This window comes from Vipera ursinii, assembly GCF_947247035.1.
Source record: "Vipera ursinii genome assembly, chromosome: 2".
Classification (NCBI taxonomy): domain Eukaryota; kingdom Metazoa; phylum Chordata; class Lepidosauria; order Squamata; family Viperidae; genus Vipera; species Vipera ursinii.
Genome location: NC_139513.1, coordinates 200,801,058 through 200,824,556, shown reverse-complemented (window position 1 = coordinate 200,824,556; position 23,499 = coordinate 200,801,058). Strand labels below are relative to the sequence as shown.

Here is a 23,499-nt window from a genome sequence, read left to right as displayed (position 1 = left end):
GAGCTAATGATTGAGAAGAGTTGTAATGATGAAAAAGGAATATCAGCAATGTAAATATCAATGTATAAATATAAAGCAAATCTACACAAATAATTTGTTATTAGTTGCGAAGTCGTGTCCGACCCCTCGTGACCCCCTGAACAACGATCCTCCAGGCCTTCCTGTCCTCTACCATCTTCTGGAGTCCATTTAAGCTCACGCCTACTGCTTCAGTGACTCCATCCAGCCACCTCATTCTCTGTCGTCCCCTTCTTCTCTTGCCCTCAACCTTTCCCAGCATTAGGCTCTTCTCCAGTGAGTCCTTCCTCATTAGGTAGCCAAAGTATTCTTTTTTCTCTTCTGACTTCACAGGGACATCCTAAGTCTAGTTTCAATCTGTAACTTTTTGTCTACTTATACCAGGGGTAAGCAACCTTGGCTCTTTTATGACTCGTGGACTTCAACTCCCAGAATTCCTGAGTCAGCCATGCTGGCTCAGGAATTCTGGGAGTTGAAGTCCATGAGTCATAAAAGAGCCAAGGTTGCCTACCCCTGACTTATACCATTGTACACCCATGCTTTTAACAATCCGTCTTTACCCTAAATCGTATGACTGTAGTGTCATCTTATAGCCAACCCAAAAACGAACAGCTTGAAGTAATTTTTTACTGTACCAGAATAAAAGTAATTTTGTTTCCTCTTAGGCCAACATAGTCATTATAGCTTCATGCTGTGTAAAATATTTGTTTATCACTTACTCTGGAGGCAAGGACAGGTGTTAACTGCAAGAGAGATGTGTTTGGAATTGGGGGAGACATATGCATTCCCTCACAGCCATTTTTTCTTTGCTTCCTGAGTTCATTTTATACCTGGCAGTCCCTCTTACCCATTTTGCAAACAGCTAGTCTCCAGCTTTTCAGTACAGAGGAAAGCTGATATTATTTCACTTTTTGTCATTTTGAACATCACTAAATGAATGGTTGTAAGTCAAAGACTACCTCTATTAGTGTATTCTAGCAGAGTTCCCCAACCTTTTCAGCACCAGGGAACGGTTCTGTGGAGAAAGGTTTTTTTTTGTGGACCGGAGAGTGAGTGGTTCTCTGTGTTGCTTTCATCCCACGGATGGGGCTTTGTTTGTGTGGACCCGTTGCTGGCATGCCATGGCCCAGTACTGGTCCACAGCCCAGGGGTTGGGGACCCCTGTCCTAGCAGTAAAGATATTAACCCTTTCTCCCCATAGAATATATTCATGTTAAAATCCTGAGCCTTCTTCAGACTTGCACCTATACCTGAAATGCCCCTCCTCCAGTTAATTCCCTTCTCATACCTGAATGTCCTGCTATGTCTTGCCAAACTTTCATTGGGAGTTCACTCAATCCTCCCAGCACTGAAGGAGATGCCAGAAAACCAATCAACATGCCCATCAGAAGTGCCACTCCCAAAGTAGGGCAATGAATTTTATCCGATTGTATTCAACTCCTTATGGCTTATGTCCAAGACAGTAATAAAGACTTGATTAGTCCAGTGATTTGGAGAAGGTGCCACAAGAGCAAAACGGACTGGCAAGTGGGGACATATTTTATATCTTTTTTTTTCATTTTCTGAGTTAAGGAAGGATGACTACTGTGAACCACTGGATTGTATATTTTTAAATGCTCGTGCAAATCAAATTGCCACTTTTGCAATCCGCCCCTATCCCATCATTCTTATTTTTACTGTATCACTTGTTGAAAAAGAAAAGCGAAAGTGTACGTAAGTAAAGAATATAATGCATTCGTCATTCAGAGGACACTTTGTCCAACCCCTAACTATGGTAGGACTACACCCGTTGTAACAACACAGGCCCAAAATCTGGAAACTGTCTATACCCGAAACCCTAATAAGCATCCCTGATAGCAAGACAAATAATCATCATAGCTCTAAACTATTGCAAGAGGCCTTTTAACGCTGTATTTTAAACTACCATTTCTCAAGAGAGAGAGAGAAAAAAAGAAAGAAAAGGGTAGGAAGGGAGGGAAGAATAAATGTCCATTAAATATACAGGAAATGTAATTTCTTGCTATTATTTAACGGTCTGGATGCCTTGGTGGAGCAGTGGGCTAATGCCTCCTTAAGTAACACCAGCTGCCTGCAATTAGTGCAGGTTCGAGTCCCACCAGGCTCAAGGTTGACTCAGCCTTCCATCCTTCCCAGGTAGGTAAAATGAGGACCCAGATTGTTGGGGGCAATAAGCTGACTTTGTAATAATGCCGCTTGGGGGTGTGTGAAAGCCCTAATAAGCAGGCAAATACATAGAATGAAGGCTATTGCTAAGCACATTTGATTTGTGCTTAAATTGTAAGCCGCCCTGAGTCTTCGGAGAAAGGGCGGGATATAAAATGGGATTAAAATAAAAAATAAATAAAAATTATGTTAGATGATTAACATCCTTTAACTTAATTTCTTTAGGAATAAATATCCTTCCTAACAGGTAAGTCTAAACTGCCGCACTTAGAATGCAATTCACAGAAGCACGCTATAGTTCCTTCCTTTCCAAGGCGCGCATTACGGTTAGGATCGATCTAAAATAGCGCGCCGCTCACGCGCACAGCCAAGACTTCGGACAGGCGCCCGTATTTTTCCGAGCGCAGAAGCCAGATTCCGTGCGTCAAAAGACGAGTCGCTCTTCTCATTGGCTGTTCCGGCGGAGACGCGTCGCAGCCAAACATGCGGGGCGTGACCAATAGCCAAGCCCGATGCGAAGATCTCGAGAGAGTTGGTCTGAAGCTGGCACCGCCATGTTGAAAGAGGGAGAGGCCACAGCCAGTTTATGTCGTTCCTCGGATTTTTTTGGCTTTTGAATAGGAACGCGAGGACCTCCAGGCAGCATTTGGCTCGGCGCGTGTCTTAAATTCATTTGTCCCCTCCGAGAAATCCCGGTGGTGCTAAAGAGGCAGGCGGAGGGGACGGCAACAAGAGGATGGTGCAGTCCTGCTCTGCCTACCGTTGCCGGAATCGATACGACAAAGAGAAGCCCATCTCTTTCCACAAGTGAGTAGGGGCGGGGGGAGGAAAACGGGGGAGGGGGGAGAAAGAGAGAGAGAGAGAGAGAGAGAGAAAAAAGGCTCTCTTGACCAGGCAGGAGAGGGAGATACCATTCGCTTCGCGAACAGGAAGGCGGAGGCAAAGCGCCTGCGCGGCCCAAAGTGGGAGGGACTTTAAACAGTGCGCGGCCTCCCTGGAGGTCGGCGAGAAGGCGGGGTTAAGTGCACTTACTGGGCCCTTTCGGTTTTTTTTCCTTTAAAAAGTAAGGCGCGAGACGTGCCTGACTGGTGGAATCGAACGCGCGGAAGCGCGCGCTTGTTTAACCGTCAATAACAGCCAAGCGCCGCTTCAACCTTTCAGACGGGCTGGGAGAGCGGTGACTTCACCGATCGCTTAAAATAATCATGATTAAAAATCGGCAAAGCAGGATCGATAGGGATTGACTTTTTGTTCCTGGTATTGCAGCCGAGTCTAATAAAATTTTATTTTTTCCAAGAAAAGGAAAAAAAAAAAGACTGTCGTTTTGGTGAAAGCTACAGTTGCAAGAAAAAGTATGTGAACCCTTTGGGATTATGTGGAGTTTTGCATGAATGGGCCATAAAATGCGCTCTAAACGTCATGTAAGTCACAACAATAGAAAAACACAGTCTGCTTAAACTAATACTACACAAACATTAGCTGTTGTCATGTTTTAATTGAACACAAGATGGAAACATTCACAGTGCAGGGTGGAAAAAATATGTGAACCTTTGGACTTAATAACTGGTTGACCCTCCTTTGCCAGCAATTGTTGTTGTTAGCTGCGAAGTCGTGTCCGACCCATCGCGACCCTATGGACAACATTCCTCCAGGCTTTCCTGTCCTCTACCATCTTCTGGGGTTCATTTAAGCTCACGCCTACTGCTTCAGTGACTCCATCCAGCCACCTCATTCTCTGTCGTCCCCTTCTTCTATTGCCCTGGATCTTTCCCAGCATTAGGCTCTTCTCCAGTGAGTCCCTTCTCATTAGGTGGCCAAAGTATTTGAGTTTTAGCTTCAGGATCTGGCCTTCTAAAGAGCAGTCAGGATTGATCTCCTCTAGGACTGACCGGTTTGATCGCCTTGCAGTCCAAGGGACTCGCAGGAGTCTTCTCCAGCACCATAGTTCAAAGGCCTCAATTCTTTGGCGCTCAGCCTTTCTTATGGTCCAACTTTCACTGCCATACATTGCAACTGGGAAGACCATAGCCTTGACTATACGCACTTTTGTTGACAGGGTGATGTCTCTGCTTTTTAGTGTGCTCTCTAGATTTGCCATGGCTTTCCTCCCCAGGAGCAAGCGTCTTTTAATTTCTTGGCTACAGTCCCCATCTGCAGTGATCTTGGAACCCAGGAAAATAAAATCTGTCACTACCTCCATTTCTTCCCCATCTATTTGCCAGGAATTGAGAGGGCCAGATGCCATGATCTTGGTTTTCTTAATGTTAAGTTTCAACCCAAGTTTTGCACTCTCCTTCTTCACCCTCAACAAGAGGCTCTTTAGTTCTTCTTCACTTTCTGCCATTAGAGTGGTATCATCTGCGTATCTTAGGTTGTTGATATTTCTTCCGGCAATCTTAATTCCAACTTTTGATTCATCTAGCCCTGCCTTTCTCATGATGTGCTCTGCATATAAGTTAAATAGGCAGGGCGACAGTATACAGCCTTGCCGGACTCGTTTCCCAATTTTGAACCAATCAGTGGTTCCATGTCCAGTTCTCACTGTTGCTTCTTGACCCGCATATAGATTTCTCAAGAGAAAAATAAGATGGTCTGGTACTCCCATCTCTTTAAGAACTTGCCACAGTTTGTTAGGATCCACACAATCAAAGGCTTTAGCATAGTCAATGAAGCAGAAGTAGACGTTTTTCTGGAACTCCCTAGCTTTCTCCATGATCCAGCGTATGTTGGCAATTTGATGTCTAGTTCCTCTGCCTCTTCGAAATCCTGCCTGTACTTCTGGTAGTTCTTGATCCACATACTGCTGAAGTCTAGCTTGTAGGATTTTAAGCATGACTTTGGCAGCAATAACCTCAACCAAATGTTTCCTGTAGTTGCAGATCAGACCTGCACAATGATCTGGAGTAATTTTGGACCACTCCTCTGCACAAAACTGTTTCAGTGTAGCAATATTCTTGGGATGTCTGGTGTGAATCGCTTTCTTAAGGTCACGCCACAGCATTTCAATCGGGTTGAGGTCAGGACTCTGGGCCACTCCAGAAGGCGTATTCTGTTCTGTTGAAGCCATTGTTTTGTTGAATTACTTGTATGCATTGTCCTGTTGCATCGCCCATCCTCTGCGGAGCTTCAGTTGGCGGACAGATGGTTGTACGTTTTCCTGCAAAATGTCCTGATAAACTCTGGAATTCATTTTCCCATCAATGACAACAATCCGTCCAGGCCCTGAGGCAGCAAAGCAGCCCCAAACCATGATGCTCCCTCCGCCATGTTTTACAGTGGGGATGAGGTTTTGATGTTGGTGTGCTGTGCCTTTTTTTCTCCACACATAGTGGTGTGTGTTTTTCCCAAACAACTCAATTTTGGTTTCATCTGTCCACAGTATATTTTGCCAGTAGTGCTGTGGAACATCCAGGTGCTCTTTTGCAAACTTCAAACGTGCTGCAATATTTTTTTTGGACAGCAACGGCTTCCTCCGTGGTGTCCTCCCATGTACTCCATTCTTGTTTAATGTTTTCCTTATTGTAGATGTGTCAACAAAAATGTTAGCATGTGCCAGAGATTTCTGTAGGTCTTTAGCTGACACTCTAGGATTCTTCTTTACCTCATTAAGCATTATGCGCTGTGCTCTTGCAGTCATTTTTACAGGACGACCACGCCTAGGGAGTGTAACAACAGTGCTAAACTTTCTCCATTTGTAGACAGTCTGTCTTACCGTGGACACATGAACATCAAGGCTTTTGGAGATACTTTTGTAACCCTTTCCAGCTTCATGCAAGTCAATAATTCTTGATTGTAGGTCTTCTGGGAGCTCTTTTCTGCAAGGCATGGTTCACATCAAACAGTGCTTCTTGGGACCAGTAAACCCAAAACAGGTGTGTGTTTTTAAAGGGCAGGACAGCTGTCAGCAACACATCCAATATCATCACACTGATTGGAGTCAAGGTTGGCTCACTCCTGGCTCCAATTAGCTCTTGGAGAAGTCATTAGGCTAGGGGTTCACATACTTTTTCCACCCTGCACTGTGAATGTTTCCATCCTATGTTCAATTAAAACATGACAACAGCTAATGTTTGTGTAGTATTATTTTAAGCAGAATGTGTTTTTTTCTATTGTTGTGACTTACATGACGTTTAGAGTGCATTTTATGGCCAATTCATGCAAAACTCCACGTAATCCCAAAGGGTTCACATACTTTTTCTTGCAACTGTAGTAGATCTGCAGCTACTTTTGGGTTTATGTGTGCAAGTAATCTTTGACTTAAGGCTACATTTGAGCCTAAAATTTCCATTACTAAACAAAGACAGTTGTTAATTAAACTTTGCCCTTTTTTACGATCTTTCTTGCCATAGTTCTTAAGGGAATTAGTGAAGTTAGGAACACCATTTTAAGTGTATCTGGCTTCTCCATTTACTTGCTTGCCAGAAGGTTGCAAAAGGTGATCACATGATCCCAGGACACTGAAACTCATAAATACAAGTCAGTTACCAAGTATCTGAATATTGATCATGTGACAAAGGGGATCCTACAACAGTCATAAATATGAAAAATGGTCATAAGTCATTTTTTTCAGTACTGTTGTAATTTTGAATGGTCACTAAATGAACTGTTGTAAGTCAAGCACTAGCTGTATATCTCAGTTCTGTTCGTTGAACTCCTATACTGTTTTTTTAATCCCAGTATTCATAAAAATTTAAGAGCAGCTGAGTTGACCTGTACCAAAAAAGAGGTTATAAGGGTAACTGAAAGTTTACCAATAAACATTTGTGAATGTTCACAAGCTCATCTTGACAGAGAACTTGAAAGTTTGTGTGCTATCTGTAAATCAATAGTTGGATTTTGCACCATTTCATATTTAATGTAAATGTTTTCTTTTTCGTGGACAGTAATAAATCTTGAGTTTTATGAGCTTTGTATGCTCCTCAAAAATTTCTACAAACATGGATTAAAGTTACAGAAACAATGTAACACAGACCATGCCTAGAGAGAAACCCATAATTTGTTCACTAGAAATTTAATGTAGAGACCTCTGTACTGGAAGTCATTTTTCACATCCTGATTTTTCTGTTTGGGGTTTCCATTAGCACTTCTCCTATTACTGGGAGAACAGAAAAATTGAGATCTTTAATTAAATCCAAAAGCTTGATTCCTACCATATTGTAGGCAACTTCTTAAAAGCATATTAAGACTACACCTAGGGGGAAATGTGGCTGCTTCCCCTTCCTCCCCCTGCGCCCCCCCCCCCAGTTTGGTAGTAACAATAAAAATTGTTTGATGTACATTTTATTTGTAGGTTTCCTCTCACAAGACCTGATCTCTGCAAGAAATGGGAAGCTGCTGTTAGAAGAAAAAATTTCAAACCAACAAAATATAGCAGCATTTGTTCTGAACATTTTACTCCAGATTGCTTCAAAAGAGAATGTAACAACAAACTATTAAAGGACAATGCTGTACCAACAATATTTTGCCACACAGAACCAAATGTGAAGGTAAGCGAGGTTTATGACTTATTTTTAAAGCTTCTGTAATTCAGAAAATACTGGGCAGCAATGCTGCTATTGCTAAGCAAAAGTATTCTGAAGACTGGAGACTGATATGTAGTGCCAGACGGAAGCGTATTATATTCATCTGTCGATGTAATAGAATTAAAATTCCGTTTCTACTCATTTACCATTTTGATTTTTTTCTATTTTGGATTCTTCTAAAATAAAAAGAAACATGGATTCATTGTAACAATTCTGACAACTTTTTGTATCACTTTTAGACATTTCATCATTCCTGCAAGAATACTTTTAAATTTGATTGATTTCACATGGGTTAATGCAAGAACATCGTAAGAATGATCAGTGCTTCTGCATCAGACAATATCTCATAATTTTTGGACCATTGCAAGAGTGCTAAATATTTATTCTTTTGTATGACTCCATCTCAGAATATTGCTGCTCCAACCACAATGTCCCACTTCATTTTCTTTTCTAAACGAGAAATGGGGAGAATGATTTGCTTGGAACAATGAGTATGTAGGACACAAGTTTTGCTATCAAATTGCCACTACTGGACTTGGTGAAAACTTAAAGTAAGGTACTGTTTTGTCTACTCAGCAGCCCTTTCAGAACTAATGGTGAATTAAAAAGAGCTAAATAGGAATCCTTGTGCAAATTATTTCCATCCAAGAAATAGCTAGATTAATACAAGTAATTGATGCCATTTTAAAACAACAAACTTACTGCAACGTTCTATGTTAGAGATCAGCAACCTTTTCAAGTTTTTTTTTACAATTTTGCACTAGGTTATAAATGCCAAAATACAATTTTAAACAACGTAACTGGCATGATACTAATGATATATAGATCTTATATAATTTGCTTATATTTAAACTTTTTATTTTTTTATTAAAAATCCTCATATTTTAATTTTTAAAGTTAGAGGGTATAATATAAAGGTATCATGGATAAAAAAAGCATAAGTTAATTAGGTAAATACACAATATGAATACCAGAATATGAGTATTTAGTCTAAGAAAAATAGCTTAGCGAAAGGATTGTTTACGATGGCAGTCCTCAACCTTTCCACCTTGGCGGCCTGGTCCAATGTGTGTGTTTGTGTGTGTGAGTGGCATCCATTCACACGAATGGGTCCTTGAGCGGAGTGTGCTTGTGGTTGTGCATGAAGCTCTATTTGCATAAGCGCCCTCTGCTCAAGTGACCACCGCTCAGGCAAGTGCAGTTGCATGAAACAGGCTTGCCTATTGTTCAAGCGGCCTAGTTTTGCATACGCTGTGGCCTGATAGTGGGCCGCAGCCAGGGGTTGGGGGTTCCTGGTTTACAACAACTTTCTCTTTTTTATTAATATAAATATTTATAAAATATAAATATATTTATATTTATAAATATAAAGTTGATATCCTACATGAGACCAAGATTTTTCACCCTGACACACACATAGCCACACCCACACTTTATGCCATTTTTTAAAAATAAACATTTATACTCTTCTGGTTGGTAATACTATCTTTTAAATCGTTAATTTTTGCTACATTGTCTATAAAACATACTGTTAATAGGTGATTTTTTTTTCTTCCAGTTGTTTAATTAATGATGCTTGGAATTCTGAAAGTTAGAGTTTAATGATTCTTGACGATACTAGGTTGGACACAATTACCTTATGCATGCTGATATATGTGGTTTGGGGAAAAGGGCTATGGTAAATATTAATTAATCAATTATATTATTTATTCATTTTTCTTCTGTTCAGTTGTATTCAAATCTCAGAGAGTGCTTAGTCAAATTCCTGCTGTTTTCTTGGCAAGTTTTTCAGAAGTGGTTTGCCGCTACCTGCTTCCTATGGCTGAGAGAAAGTGATTAGCCCAAGGTCACTCAGCTGGCTTTATGCCTAAGGCATGACTAGAACTCATGGCCTCTCTGTTTGTAACCTGCTGCTTTACCCACTACACTAAACTGGCTCTTTTAATACAGAAGGTGATGCAACATGTAATGAATATGATCATAATCCATTCTTAATTGGTTAGATTTGCATTTATGCTGTAGCATCAGTAATATCATGAAGGCTTCATTACAATAAGGGCCCTCAGTATTCCTGGTCTGAATATAAAATTGCAGTCAGGGATTTTCTTATGAGTGGAAAATGGAAAGGTTGCCACTAGGTAGGATGTTCAATGCATGGTAATCAGCTCATTTTTTATCTAAAACAACTGCATTTCTTTCCTTTTTTTAATATTTTTTAATATTCAATTTTATTTTCCCATTTCTTACACAAACAAGTCAATAAATATATTGCCATACATAAATACATACACGTAAGTTTTGGTGCTGCTCATCCATTTCCCCTTTCACTGTATCCACCTAAAACAACTACATTTCTGTACACATTTGTTGTGCTTTAGACTAGCTACATCAGCCAGGACTTGGCTCAGTGCTGCTAATGGAGGATAAGTTAAAATGCACGTTAAAATCAAGTTGTGTAAGTCAGCAAGCTTGGAGATGAGTGAGAGCTCATTAGCGTCTATTACTATCACATAGACATTCGTGTATTGAATGTTTCTAGGCTGTAGTTCCAAATCCTCCTCCTCTAACTGTTAATTATAGTCAAATGATTTTTTTTTGCAGGAAAAAACCCACCTTGCTATCTGAATCTTAAGACATTTTAATGATGCTTTTTCAAAATAACTTTTCAATGCAGCTGATATGGGCGAAAAAAAGAAAAATAATCAGCGACTAATGGATTAGTCATTTAGTGCTTCACTTACTGAAGTATTTGAGATGTAGTAATACTAATCTATAAATCTGTTTCAGTTCAATTCAGGTGTATTTATAGTAATTAATTAGTATATATAAACATACAAGAACAACACATACAAGAATAATATAATTTGAGATAAGGAAGATTTCACAAGTTTTCAAAGGTTGTTGAAAAAAAAGCGGTGAGACAAAATATATCTAACACTGGGGCAAGAATTGAATAATATATGGATAAAATATGCATTGTTATTTTTCTTGAGAACCTTCCAAATTGGGGGAGATTAAATCTGTTCTCAAATCTATGTAAAAATTGTAATATAATAAGACATTGTTGGAGAGAGACTGACCAAACCAGAGGGAGAAGTCAAGTAATTAGTCTGGGGAATTAGTCTGGAATCTTTATGTAGGCACCAGAAGGCAAAGTCTAATCCCTCTTGAAGGCCTTTGAACCACATCTAATCTGGCTCAGGTACAAACTATCAGTCTGGGAAGATTCCAGTGAAATAAGCATGCACAATAAAGTAGCTAATTGAACTCTTCGTCTGTGGATCCAGTTGTTTGTGACTGATAGACATGGGCAATGTTCTCTGTTGCCCTTATAGAAGAACTATTGTCGCAAGCTTTAGTCTTAGGTATACAGTTTTAGACAATAAACTTTTGTCCCCTTTCGATGGCAATGCACTTTAAAATAAATGGGAGAGGGAAAAGGTTTTTTGTCTTTAGTACTGATGGAACAGTTTCAAAATTCTTAAGATATATAAGACAATTGCAGTATAAATTATGTACTTCAACCAGTTATAATTGATAGTTGAGACCATACTGTTATTTTTTATTCATTTATTAAATTTATATACCACCCATCTTGCAGTTTGAGGCGGCTCTGGGCGGCTCACAATGTAATAAAACATGGAGCTATAAAAACAATTAACTATAAAATAACTGATCAAAATTACAGAAGATTAAGAAGAGACTAAAAGGCCACAGATTTGGAATGGAGCAGTGGTGGTGTCTTCTTCTGTTACTGCACCAGCCACCTGCACCCTACAGTTTCTCCTTCAGAGCTCCATGTCAACCAGCACATCCTGGTTTTAAGGCTCTTCCTGAATGCCAGAACGGTTTCTTTCAGTGTTAAAAGATTGAACAATACCGTTAAAAGAGACAGAATCTAATCTTATTTGAAAAATAAACTCTTGAAGTAAAAAAGAACCAATGTTCTAAAAGTAAATAATTTGAAATTATGGATTTTATGGGTCACTTCATAACCCATATACTGGATTGTTAGACTGTTTAAGAGAATATTTCCTGTTCAAGGCCACATATTCCAAAAGATAACCACTGAAGATGTATTTATTTGTTAGATTTATATTCTGCCTTTTATTTTATTCAGTGTTTATTATACAGTTAACATTAGACAACCACTGCTACTCAAGGCAATTGTGTGCTAGTGGATTTCCTTAGTAAATCTGATCAGATATTAAGTCTCTTCTGAAAGATGGCTTATGGCAGGGCCATCCACAACTATAGTAATTAGTTTCAAAATGAGCAAGTGAATTTTGAAGCCGGTGACTATAGCTGAAGATATTATTGACCTATGGACTGGCAGAGATTTCCAATGGAATTCTAGAATGATTAAATTTTAATATTCTTTCAAAAAAAAATCTTAACAGTAAGCCACATTCTTACAGTAAGATAAATGAGTATGTTTACAAAAATATAACTGTATAATAAATTATTCAAATACCCCAAACTGCTCCACTGAAATAGATTACATTCTGGTTTCTAATGTTCTGCTGGAATCTATAACAGAGACCTCTAGGCTGGATTAAATGTACAGATTTTGCTCTTGTTATGAGATATATTGTTTATAGCAAAAGACAAATCTAAAGTGGAGCTGGAAATTTAATCTTAGTTTGCTATCCAGTAAGAATTACTGAAGAAACAGTCCCTAAAGCATTTTCTCATTACTTAGAGAATAATCCTGAAGAATTTGTGAGCATTCACATATGCTGGAAAGCATTAAAAGCAGTTGTAGCATCTAATGGTTTAGTAGAAAAGAAGAGCACAATAAATGAATCAAAGAAAAAATGAGATTTTATTGGTACTATCAATTAAAGAACTAGAACTATGGAAATGAATTTCTGTTGTAACAGTATTAGTTTAGGTGAAACAAAAACACTATGTATAAAACAAATGACTGCATGTATTTCTATGTTAAGATCACATGCTCTTCATAAATCTAAATTTCATCTCCAAGCTCCCATCCACTGGTCAGTTTTTTACTTCTCTATATAGATAGTATTGCTGTCCTATCTATTTACAATTTTTCATAATAGGAAGATTGATAATATATCTATTGAATATTAAGTTCTATGTTAAGAATGTTAAATATTAACTTTTAACTGTACCTCTTTGACAAAATAAGTCGATTCTCAGTAAGAGCATAAGAAGCTTCCAGTGTGATTATCGGATTTTCAAGTTATCAGGGCAATAATTATATCCCCACAGCAATTAAACCAATTACTAAGATCTTAGGTCTGCTGCTATATGGTGCTTAGCTCTGTGTATATAAGGGCATACCTACCTTCAAAGCTATTCATTCAAAATTTCTAAGAGTCGTTCTCCATGTTCCTTAGTCTCCTACAAATATTCTTCTTTGGCTGGAAATAAGTTGTATCTTTCCAAGTCTGTTTGTGACTTTGTTGACCACATTTGGTATTGCTTTCTTGAAAAGAACAAATTGATTCTGATTTAGTTTATTTTAAGTTTCCCCCTTCCCATATATATGCTTTTTGGGTCCAGTACAGGTAGTCCTCAACTTAACGACCACGACTTAACGAACCCAAAATTTCTGTTGCTAAATGAGGCAGTTATTAAGTGAGTTTTGCCCCCTTTTTATGACCTTTCTTGCTATAGTTGTTAAGTGACTCTCTGCAGTTGTTAGGTTAGTAAAACGGTTGTTTAATTAATCTGGCTTCCCCATTGACTTGGCTTGTCAGAAAGTCGTAAAAGGTGATCACATGACCCTTGAACACTGCATCTGTCATAAACAGGAGTCCGTTGCCAAGCACCTGAATTTTAATCATCTGACCATGGGGATGCTGCAACTAAGTCGCTTTTTTCAGTGCCGTTGTAATTTCAAATGGTCACTAAATGAATTGTTGTAAGTCGAGGACTACCTGAACCTGGTAGAATTGAAGTGATGGACCTAGGCATCCAAAAATATAGATTGAATGTTTCACGTTGTTCCAACTGTGACCATCTGGGTGCTTCTTTTTGTTATCCCAAGATAATTTTATAATATCCTTCATGCAGAATAGCATTTCCACAGGTATAAACTAATGATCTGTCTTCAGTGGTAACAAATTATTCTGTACTAGGATTGTGTCTCTGGATTCTCAGATACCAAAGTTGAGTCTGTAGCACATGTGTTACTAAATTGCCCCTTTTTACTCAGCTGGCATCTTGAACTTCAATCACTTTCTTCAGTGTCCATTCAGTTTTCAAGATGATAAGAATCTGGTGAGAGCGGAGTTCTTTATTCTGTTCAGTTACAAAGCCTTTAACTGACTAAACATATTGTTCCCCTGAAGGTTTTACTACCTGTGTTTGAAATTCGTTTTAATTCATATCAATAATGGAATTACGGTATTATTTTCCCCAAGCATAAAGTTTGGAAGAAGAAAAGTGATCTTGCTTGTCACCTGAAATGTTTTATGTTACCTTTTAATGAAACAAATGTAAAAAAACATGTTCTTGTTTTTTTTTTTTGCTTTTTAGTCTGAAGGCACACAAGAACCACCTGAAGTACCAACCCCCCCTTCTCCTTCACCTCCACCACCTCCGCAAACGTACCCAAGATTGGTAGATCCAAGCATTGGATTATTGATGCCACCACTTCACACTCCCAACAATATTGCGGTATTTTGTGATCACAACTATACTGTAGAGGATACTGTGCATCAGAGAAAAAGAATTCAGCAACTGGAAGAGCAGGTGGATAAACTGAGGAAGAAACTTAAGACTGCACAGCAGCGATGTAGGCGCCAGGAAAAACAGATTGAAAAACTACGAGAGCTTGTTCAGTTTCAGAAGGAAAAAGACGTGCTGTCAGGCAAAGGTGGTTATGTGATTCTGCCTAATGACTATTTTGAAATTGTAGAAGTCCCTGCCTAGAAGGCTAGCATTGTCATTTGTGGGACACTGCCAAAGTTAGCCTCATCAGACTAACCCACCTTATTCAGTTTAAAAAGCAAGACTTTTTAGTTCTGTATATTAATTACTTTCAGCCCTTCACAACAATAAAAGTTGCTATATAATCAATGGTTGCTGTTGTCTAGTGATGATCTTTTTATTGATCCATTGCTCAAAAACGGAGCTAGTGATGCTTAAATGTAGAGAATGAGTGACAATAACACCTGCTCAATCATATGTTGATGTGATGGAATATGGATTTGACTCAGGAAAGTAGAAATACTGAGCTGTAATATTAAAGATAAATCCTGGGAAAGCCAAAAAGCACTAGGAAAAAAAAATCTAAGCATCTCCACCTTGATTTTGTTAGGGATATGTTGAACTGGAAAGATACTTTGCCAGGCTTTCAAGATTATCAATGATCTAACAGCATTCAAGTGGTTTCCAAGACTCGAGTGACTCCTTTTTGTGACTCTACTTGTCTTAAAGGAGCTGATATCCATCTTGGTATTGTCCTCCCCTTTCAGGAAACTCACATTCCAGCACACTCAGAAATCTATTTTCAGTAATTCATTGGTATATGAAATATTTCTATAGCATTCTTAAGGCGTGGTATGATATTGAATGGTGGCTATTATCTGTGAGTCACTAAAACCTTGGTTCGAATTCTGTCTCCCTTGAGCAATTTAGGCAAATTGTGTTTCCTCAGACTCTGAAAAAATATATGTGGCTTTTCTGTTCCAGTTTGTGAGCCAGATTGCAATCATACTTTAAAGATCAAAGAAAAAAAGCAATGTTAGAGACACACAGAATTACCGGTAGAAATTCTAACCAGCTCTTAGAATAGTGCCCAGACAGTAATAGGGCTCCAGTTCAACTGCTGGACTACTAGAATCAAATGAAACCTCAATTTAATGAACCTCAGTACAACAGGGTTCACATGCAATCAATCATGTTGCACTAGTGATTTACACTATTTGCATAAATTCAGATCATTTGCATGATAATCATGTAAATGATACAAATCAGTTTATCAAAATGATATATTTTCATGTTTGATAGACTTTATGAATAATGAGCAGACTTCCCACAATTGGATTGTTAAAGTGAGGTTGCACTGTGCTTTTCTTAGTACCTCCTTGGAAAGAGTTGCACTGTTGTGTCTGCAACCACTGAATCTTTTGATTATCTGTGGCGGCCCATGTGAAACAACTGAAAAGTTAGGTTATAAACAGATGAATTACAATTGTAAGAACCTCTGGATCCTAAAACTGGTAAAAGGTGTATTCAGCCACTGCTAGTTTGAGTTGGAGATCACATATAGAACAACAGTCTAGATTAGACGAGTTGTCAACGATCATTCAAATTTATATTCAGTTTCATCCAGTTCATCCTCCATTTTGTGCTCACGGTGAGGCAAATTCAAAATAAACACCAGAATCACAAGATCTAGATCAGATTAATAAAAGTGTCACTGCCTGCGTTCAAAATGATGATGATTGATGGTGTGTAGCTTTTGCCTTATATAGGTTTCCACTTGCAACCCAAAGTCTTGGTTTTAACTTACAAAGCTCAATATGGCTTGGTGCCCAGATAATTACAGTGCTGCCCTCACCTATCTGAATTAACCTATGTACCTCACTTTTTCTGGGATAACTTCTAGTGAAATCCACTTTCACGAGCTTAAGGAAATGAAGGCCAGGAGGCATTGATTCTCAATTGTTGCTCCAGCCTTATGAAATAGATTTCTTGTAGAATTAAGACTTGCATCATCTCTCTCTTAATAGTCCGGGAGTAGCTTAAGATGGAACTCTTCCATAGAACACTTGAGGACTTGTTAGATGCTGCTAGGTTTTAATTTCAATGTAATGGTTGCAATTCACTTTTGTCTTGCATTTTGACTATTTTTTCCTATTATAATTATACAACGTTTACTTTTTCTCTTTTAATTATGCTTATCGGTGTTTGTGGGTTTTTTTTATTGGGTTACCATAAACCACTTTGAATCTTTGCCTCTATACAACTAGAATAAATGAATATACATATTGATCAGGTTCCCCTTCATGGATTACTGCCTTGTCGTGGCGAAGGGGCTTGCGTAATTCAATGAAGCTATGAGCTATGCCGTGCAGGGCCACCCAAGACGGACAGGTCATAGCAGAGAGTTCTGACAAAACGTGATCCACTGGAGAAGGAAATGGCAACCCACTCCAGTATCTTTGCCATGAAAACCCTATGAACAGTACCAAAAGGCAAAACGATATGACGCTGGAAGATGAGCCCCTCAGGTCGGAAGGCGTCCAATATGCTACTGGGGAAGAGCAGAGGGCTAGTACTAGTAGCGCCAGAAAGAATGAAGCGACTGGGCCAAAGCCAAAAGGACGCTCAGCTGTGGATGTGTCTGGTGGTGAAAGGAAAGTCCGATGCTGTAAAGATTTTTTCTCCATAGGAACCTGGAATGTAAGATCCATGAATCAAGGAAAACTGGACGTGGTCAAACAAGAGATGACAAGACTGAACATTGACATCTTAGGTATCAGCGAACTAAAATGGACAGGAATGGGTGAATTTAATTCAGATGACCATCAGGTATACTACTGTGGGCAAGAATCCTTCAGAAGAAATGGAGTAGCCTTCATAGTCAATAAAAGAGTAGGAAAAGCAATACTGGGATACAATCCTCAAAATGACAGAATGATCTCAGTTCGAATCCAAGGGAAACCATTCAATATCACAGTAGTCCAAGTCTATGCCCCAACCACCAGTGCTGAAGAGGATGAAATTGACCAGTTCTATGAAGCACTACAGCACCTTATAGAACTAACACAAAAAAATGATGTTCTTATCATCATGGGGGATTGGAATGCTAAAGTAGGAAGCCAAAAGATAACTGGAATAACAGGCAAGTTTGGCCTTGGAGTGCAAAATGAAGCAGGGCACAGGCTGATAGAATTCTGTCAAGAGAATACGATGGTCATAGCAAACACTCTTTTCCAACAACCCAAGAGACGGCTCTACACATGGACATCACCAGATGGTCAACACAGAAATCAGATTGACTATATGCTCTGCAGCCAAAGATGGAGAAGCTCTATACAGTCAGTAAAAACAAGACCAGGAGCTGACTGTGGCTCAGACCATGAGCTTCTCCTTGCAAAGTTTAGGCTTAAACTGAAGAAAGTAGGGGAAAGCACTAGGCCAGTCAGGTATGAATTAAATCATATCCCTGTTGAATATACAGTAGAGGTGACAAATAGATTTAAGGAATTAGATCTGATAGACAGAGTGCCTGAAGAACTATGGACAGAGGTTCGTGACATTGTACAACAGGTAGCAACCAAAACCATCCCAAAGAAAAAGAAATGCAAGAAAGCAAAATGGCTTTCTGAGAAAGCTTTGCAAATAGCTGAGGAAAAGAGGGAAGCCAAAGGCAAGGGAGAAAAAGAAAGATACACCCAATTGAATGCAGAATTCCAGAGAATAGCTAGAAGAGATAAGAATGCCTTCTTAAATGAACAGTGCAAAGAAATAGAAGAAAACAATAGAATAGGGAGGACCAGAGATCTTTTCAAGAAAATTGGAGAAATGAAGGGAACGTTTAATGCAAAAATGGGCATGATAAAGGACCAAAATGGCAGGGACCTAACAGAGGCAGAAGAGATTAAGAAGAGGTGGCAAAATTACACAGAAGAACTATACAAGAATGAGCTTAACGTCCCTGATAATCACAATGAGGTGGTCACTGACCTGGAGCCAGACATCCTAGAATGTGAAGTGAAGTGGGCCTTAGAAAAGCTGAGCAACAACAAAGCTAGTGGAGGTGACAGTATTCCAGCTGAGCTATTCAAAATCTTAAAAGACAATGCAGTAAAAGTGCTACACTCAATTTGCCAGCAAATTTGGAAAACTCAACAGTGGCCACAGGATTGGAAAAGATCAGTTTACATTCCAATTCCTAAGAAAGGCAGTGCCAAAGAATGTTCAAACTATCGCACCATTGCACTCATTTCTCATGCTAGTAAAGTCATGCTTAAAATCCTACAAGCTAGACTTCAGCAGTATGTGGATCGAGAACTACCAGAAGTGCAGGCAGGATTTCGAAGAGGCAGAGGAACTAGAGATCAAATTGCCAACATACGCTGGATCATGGAGAAAGCTAGGGAGTTCCAGAAAAACATCTACTTCTGCTTCATTGACTATGCTAAAGCCTTTGATTGTGTGGATCATAACAAACTGTGGCAAGTTCTTAAAGAGATGGGAGTACCAGACCATCTTATTGGTCTCTTGAGAAACCTATATGCGGGTCAAGAAGCAACAGTGAGAACTGGACACGGAACCACTGATTGGTTCAAAATTGGGAAAGGAGTCCGGCAAGGCTGTATACTGTCGCCCTGCCTATTTAACTTATATGCAGAGCACATCATGAGAAAGGCAGGGCTAGATGAATCAAAAGTTGGAATTAAGATTGCCGGAAGAAATATCAACAACCTAAGATACGCAGATGATACCACTCTAATGGCAGAAAGTGAAGAAGAACTAAAGAGCCTCTTGTTGCAGGTGAAGAAGGAGAGTGCAAAACTTGGGTTGAAACTTAACATTAAGAAAACCAAGATCATGGCATCTGGCCCTCTCAATTCCTGGCAAATAGATGGGGAAGAAATGGAGGTAGTGACAGATTTTATTTTCCTGGGCTCTAAGATCACTGCAGATGGGGACTGTAGCCAAGAAATTAAAAGACGCTTGCTCCTGGGGAGGAAAGCCATGGCAAATCTAGACAGCACACTAAAAAGCAGAGACATCACCCTGTCAACAAAAGTGCGTATAGTCAAGGCTATGGTCTTTCCAGTTGCAATGTATGGTAGTGAAAGTTGGACCATAAGAAAGGCTGAGCGCCAAAGAATTGAGGCCTTTGAACTGTGGTGCTGGAGAAGACTCCTGCGAGTCCCTTGGACTGCAAGGCGATCAAACCGGTCAGTCCTAGAGGAGATCAATCCTGACTGCTCTTTAGAAGGCCAGATCCTGAAGCTAAAACTCAAGTACTTTGGCCACCTAATGAGAAGGAAGGACTCCCTGGAGAAGAGCCTAATGCTGGGGAAGATCGAGGGCAATAGAAGAAGGGGACGACAGAGAATGAGGTGGCTGGATGGAGTCACTGAAGCAGTAGGCGTGAGCTTAAATGGACTCCAGAAGATGGTAGAGGACAGGAAGGCCTGGAGGAATGTTGTCCATAGGGTCGCGATGGGTCGGACACGACTTCGCAGCTAACAACAACAAAATTGATCAGGTTCACATATTATTCTAAATTATTTAATCATGGTTTCTTGAATAAATCACAATTAGCTGGGTTTGCAGAACGCTCTAGTCCAGAGACCCCCCCACAACCTTTTGGGCACCAGGGACTGATGCCGTGGAGAAAGGGTTTTCTGTGGACCAGAGGGGGGGGCGTAGTTTTGCATACCGCCCACATCCCACAGATGGGGCTTCGCTTGTTTGTGCGGCCCAGTTGCTGGCATGCCGTGGACTGGTGCCAGTCCATGGACCAGGGGTTGGGGTCCCCTGCTCTAATCCATAAACAATTACTTATACATTACAAATGTGTAAATCTACATAACATATTAAGTCCTAAACAACCACATTGTACACTTTGTGAATCCAGATCTTTTGAGGGATTCTTCATGGAGTCAGAGTCATTTCAGTCACTGACCAACAAAACAAAAAAGCCGCAATTGATTAAAATGAAACAAGGTATTAAATCATAAAACAAGTAAAATTGTAAGTTAACTTTTGAGTATTTAGGACATAAAAATAACAATAAAGTATGATACAATTTAGATAAGCAAATAAATGATTGTACAGGTAGTCCTTGACTTACAACAGTTCATTTAGTGACCATTACAATGGCACTGAAAAAGGTGACTTATGACCATTTTTCACACTTACAACCTTTGCAGCATCCCCATGGGCATGTGATCAAAATTCAGACACTTGGCAACTGACTCATATTTAGGATGGTTGCAGTGTCCCAGGGTCATGCGATCACCTTTTGCAACCTTCTGACAAGCAAAGTCAATGGGGAAGCCAGATTCACTTAACAACCATGTTACTAGATTAAAAACTGCAATGCTTCATTTAACAACATTGCCAAGAGAGGTTGTAAAATGGGGCCAAATTCACAACTGTCTCACCAACAGATATTTTGGGCTCAAATTGTGGTCGTAGGTTGAGGACTATCTGTATAAAATAAAGAATACTAAAATAACCAGTCTAAAATATCTAGAACCATTATAATACGAAAAACTATGGAACGGACTCTTCATGAAATTTCTTGGTTCGAGAAATGAGAACTGCTTTCCATTGTCTTCACTGGAAATTTTGCACCGAACTAGTAAACAACTCTACAATTGCGTACTTTTATTAAATTAAAAACCTCCAAAGAAATTAATTTTAACTGGGAAGATTTTATGTTTCTGAGACTAGTAAGACCTAGTAAATTAAGTTGAAAGGATGACTATAAATAGATTGGCCCATTCCCCTGCCCCCACATTCCTTGTGTAGTCTCTTAAGTGTATAAATCAGTGATGATATAATGATGTCATAATCCCTCCCTTTCTACCTTACGAAAGGTTAATGTTAGTGAATGTGACTGAGTTCCTGAAAAGACATCAGGTTAAGGTAAAGCTTATTGGGTGACACTGTAACATATGGAAGATCTAAACTGTTATTCAAATTACCAATTCTTTAACGATAAGAAAATACTGAAGTTATTTAATACAAATGCTCATAGCTTCTTTGAGTAGAAAAGGAAGTGCACGTGCCAGCAGTTACAAGGTTAGAGACTCCTAATGTTTAAATCAAATTTATTTATGAGATTTACTGTATATCCTATACTTTGCTCTTAAGCCAGAGAAGTACTCCCTTCTGACTTTTTTCCCCTCGACTACAACCCCCGTTAGATAGATTGGGCTGAAAGAGAGTGACTGGCCCCAAACTATTCATAAGCTTCTATAACTGAAGAAAACATAGTGATTCTTTTTTCTTTGTTTTAAATTGAATTAGCCTTCTAAGGAAGTGTGGAGGAGAGTTCTCGTGGTTTAGCTTCTTTGACCTGGATCCTTACAGTAAGGAAAAAAGAAAACATCAATACAGCTGACAGAAGAGTTCTGTTGGAATATGGATTCATTAAGTGGTGGCTCTGATGTTTTGTCTCAGGATAGTAGCGCCAAACAACGTGTTTCCCGCAAAATAGCTAGAGTTTCTATAAGTGATACCGTTGAATATATGAGTGACAGGGAGATACCTGCCTACTTTTCCACATCAGCGTGCTCATGTAAGCCAGAGCAGGAGGCCACGGTTTCAAGAAAAATTAAGCATCATCCTTCAAGAGTATTGGGCTTTGTTCATAAATGGCAGGATCCATCCAAAGCTCAAAGCACCAGCAATATGAGCGCAGACGAAGTTCTAGCCTTTGCTCCAGCACCTCAGCGAAAGACACACCAGCAGTCTGGGCAAGAAAACAAGGCAGCCACCATCATACAGTCAGATTGGAGGGGTTCTCATGCCAGACAAAACACGGAGAGGATGAATAAGGCTGCCACCAAGATTCAGGCGATGGTCCGAGGATACTTGACCCGAAAGGAGCTGCCTCTGGGATTGTGTTCCTCCTACCGCTGGGCTGAAGAACAGAAGAAAACCAGACCCAGAAAACAGAACCGCTCTTTCCCAACATTCCTCAGTTGCCATCCGCAGCGCGGTCTAGATTTTGGAAGGCCTGCTGAAAGGGAGTGTATCTGCCCCCCGAGTCACAAGCCAAAATACTATCCAAAAACGGAGTGTATCTGCCTCCCAAGTCACAAGCCAAAATATTATCCAAAAGCAGTGATAGAGAACTATCCCCCTTTGAATCTCGAAGAGCCCTTTGGAAGGGCATCTAACTTTCAACCCAGCAGGACAGGGTTTCCTTCAACGTCTTTGTCCCTAGTATTAGAGAAGCAAAGATATCAGGAGGCTGCTGCTACAATTCAAGCAGCCTGGCGGGCTTATCAAAACCGTCAGGAAAAAAGGCCTTTTGTCCAAGTCAAAAGATCCCCTTTCCCGCCTAATGTTACTGTCAAGCAAACAATTTTGAAAAATCTAAAATTAGGATGTACTTTTCCAGAAGAAGAAATCCAGCAGATTTTGGAGAACGCGGACATTTTGTTACTGAGCAAAGCACCGCGGGTTCGAAATATTAATATACGTGCAGTGGTGAAAGGCTTGCCAGTTTCTTCCCCGATGCCCAACATATCTGTGGAGGTAAAATCCCCTCATGCGGTAATCCAAGGATTTCAAAGAGACTTGAGCAGTGGCATCCAAGCCGTTTACACTATGAGAAATGCCAGCGCTTCAGGAGTGTCTCAGATCCTTGTTCATGTGAATACGCAGAAAGGAAAAATGGCCTTTAAGTAACTGGAAAGAAAATACAAAAGTCAGCAATTTAATTTTAGTAAACGTCTCTTTGAGAAACTCTTCATAGATTCGGCTGTGATTATAAAAATGGACTAGTTATTTGCAGTCAGTCCACACCTAGAAATCAGTGTCCGGGGCCTTTTTTCTTTCTTTTTTTAAAATGGAAGAAAGAAAAGGACAGTATCCAGACATAAATCTATGGTAAAATCAGATCAGAAAAAGACATAACGGGCAGTGCCTAAATGTTACAAATCTGTTTACTTTCCGACATATTACCGCTGGCTCTTCGGCTTTGAAACGGAGATGAGCACCGGCCCCTAGAGTTGGAAATGACTAGCACGCATGTGCGGGGGAAACTTTACCTTACTTTACTTTAACCCTGAATATTCTATCATGTTCAGGTAGT

At 39.6% G+C, this 23,499-nt stretch overlaps 1 protein-coding gene across 1 annotated transcript; it reads left to right on the top strand.

Moving 5' to 3' along the window:
• Positions 1-2,636: 2,636 nt before the first annotated feature.
• Positions 2,637-14,782, top strand: THAP1 (THAP domain containing 1). The gene is made up of 3 exons (XM_083356956.1): positions 2,637-3,009; positions 7,493-7,688; positions 14,235-14,782. The coding sequence occupies exons 1-3, from the start codon at positions 2,939-2,941 to the stop codon at positions 14,628-14,630; spliced, it is 663 nt and encodes a 220-aa protein (XP_083213082.1). The 5' UTR covers positions 2,637-2,938; the 3' UTR covers positions 14,631-14,782.
• The last annotated feature ends 8,717 nt before the right edge of the window (positions 14,783-23,499 follow it).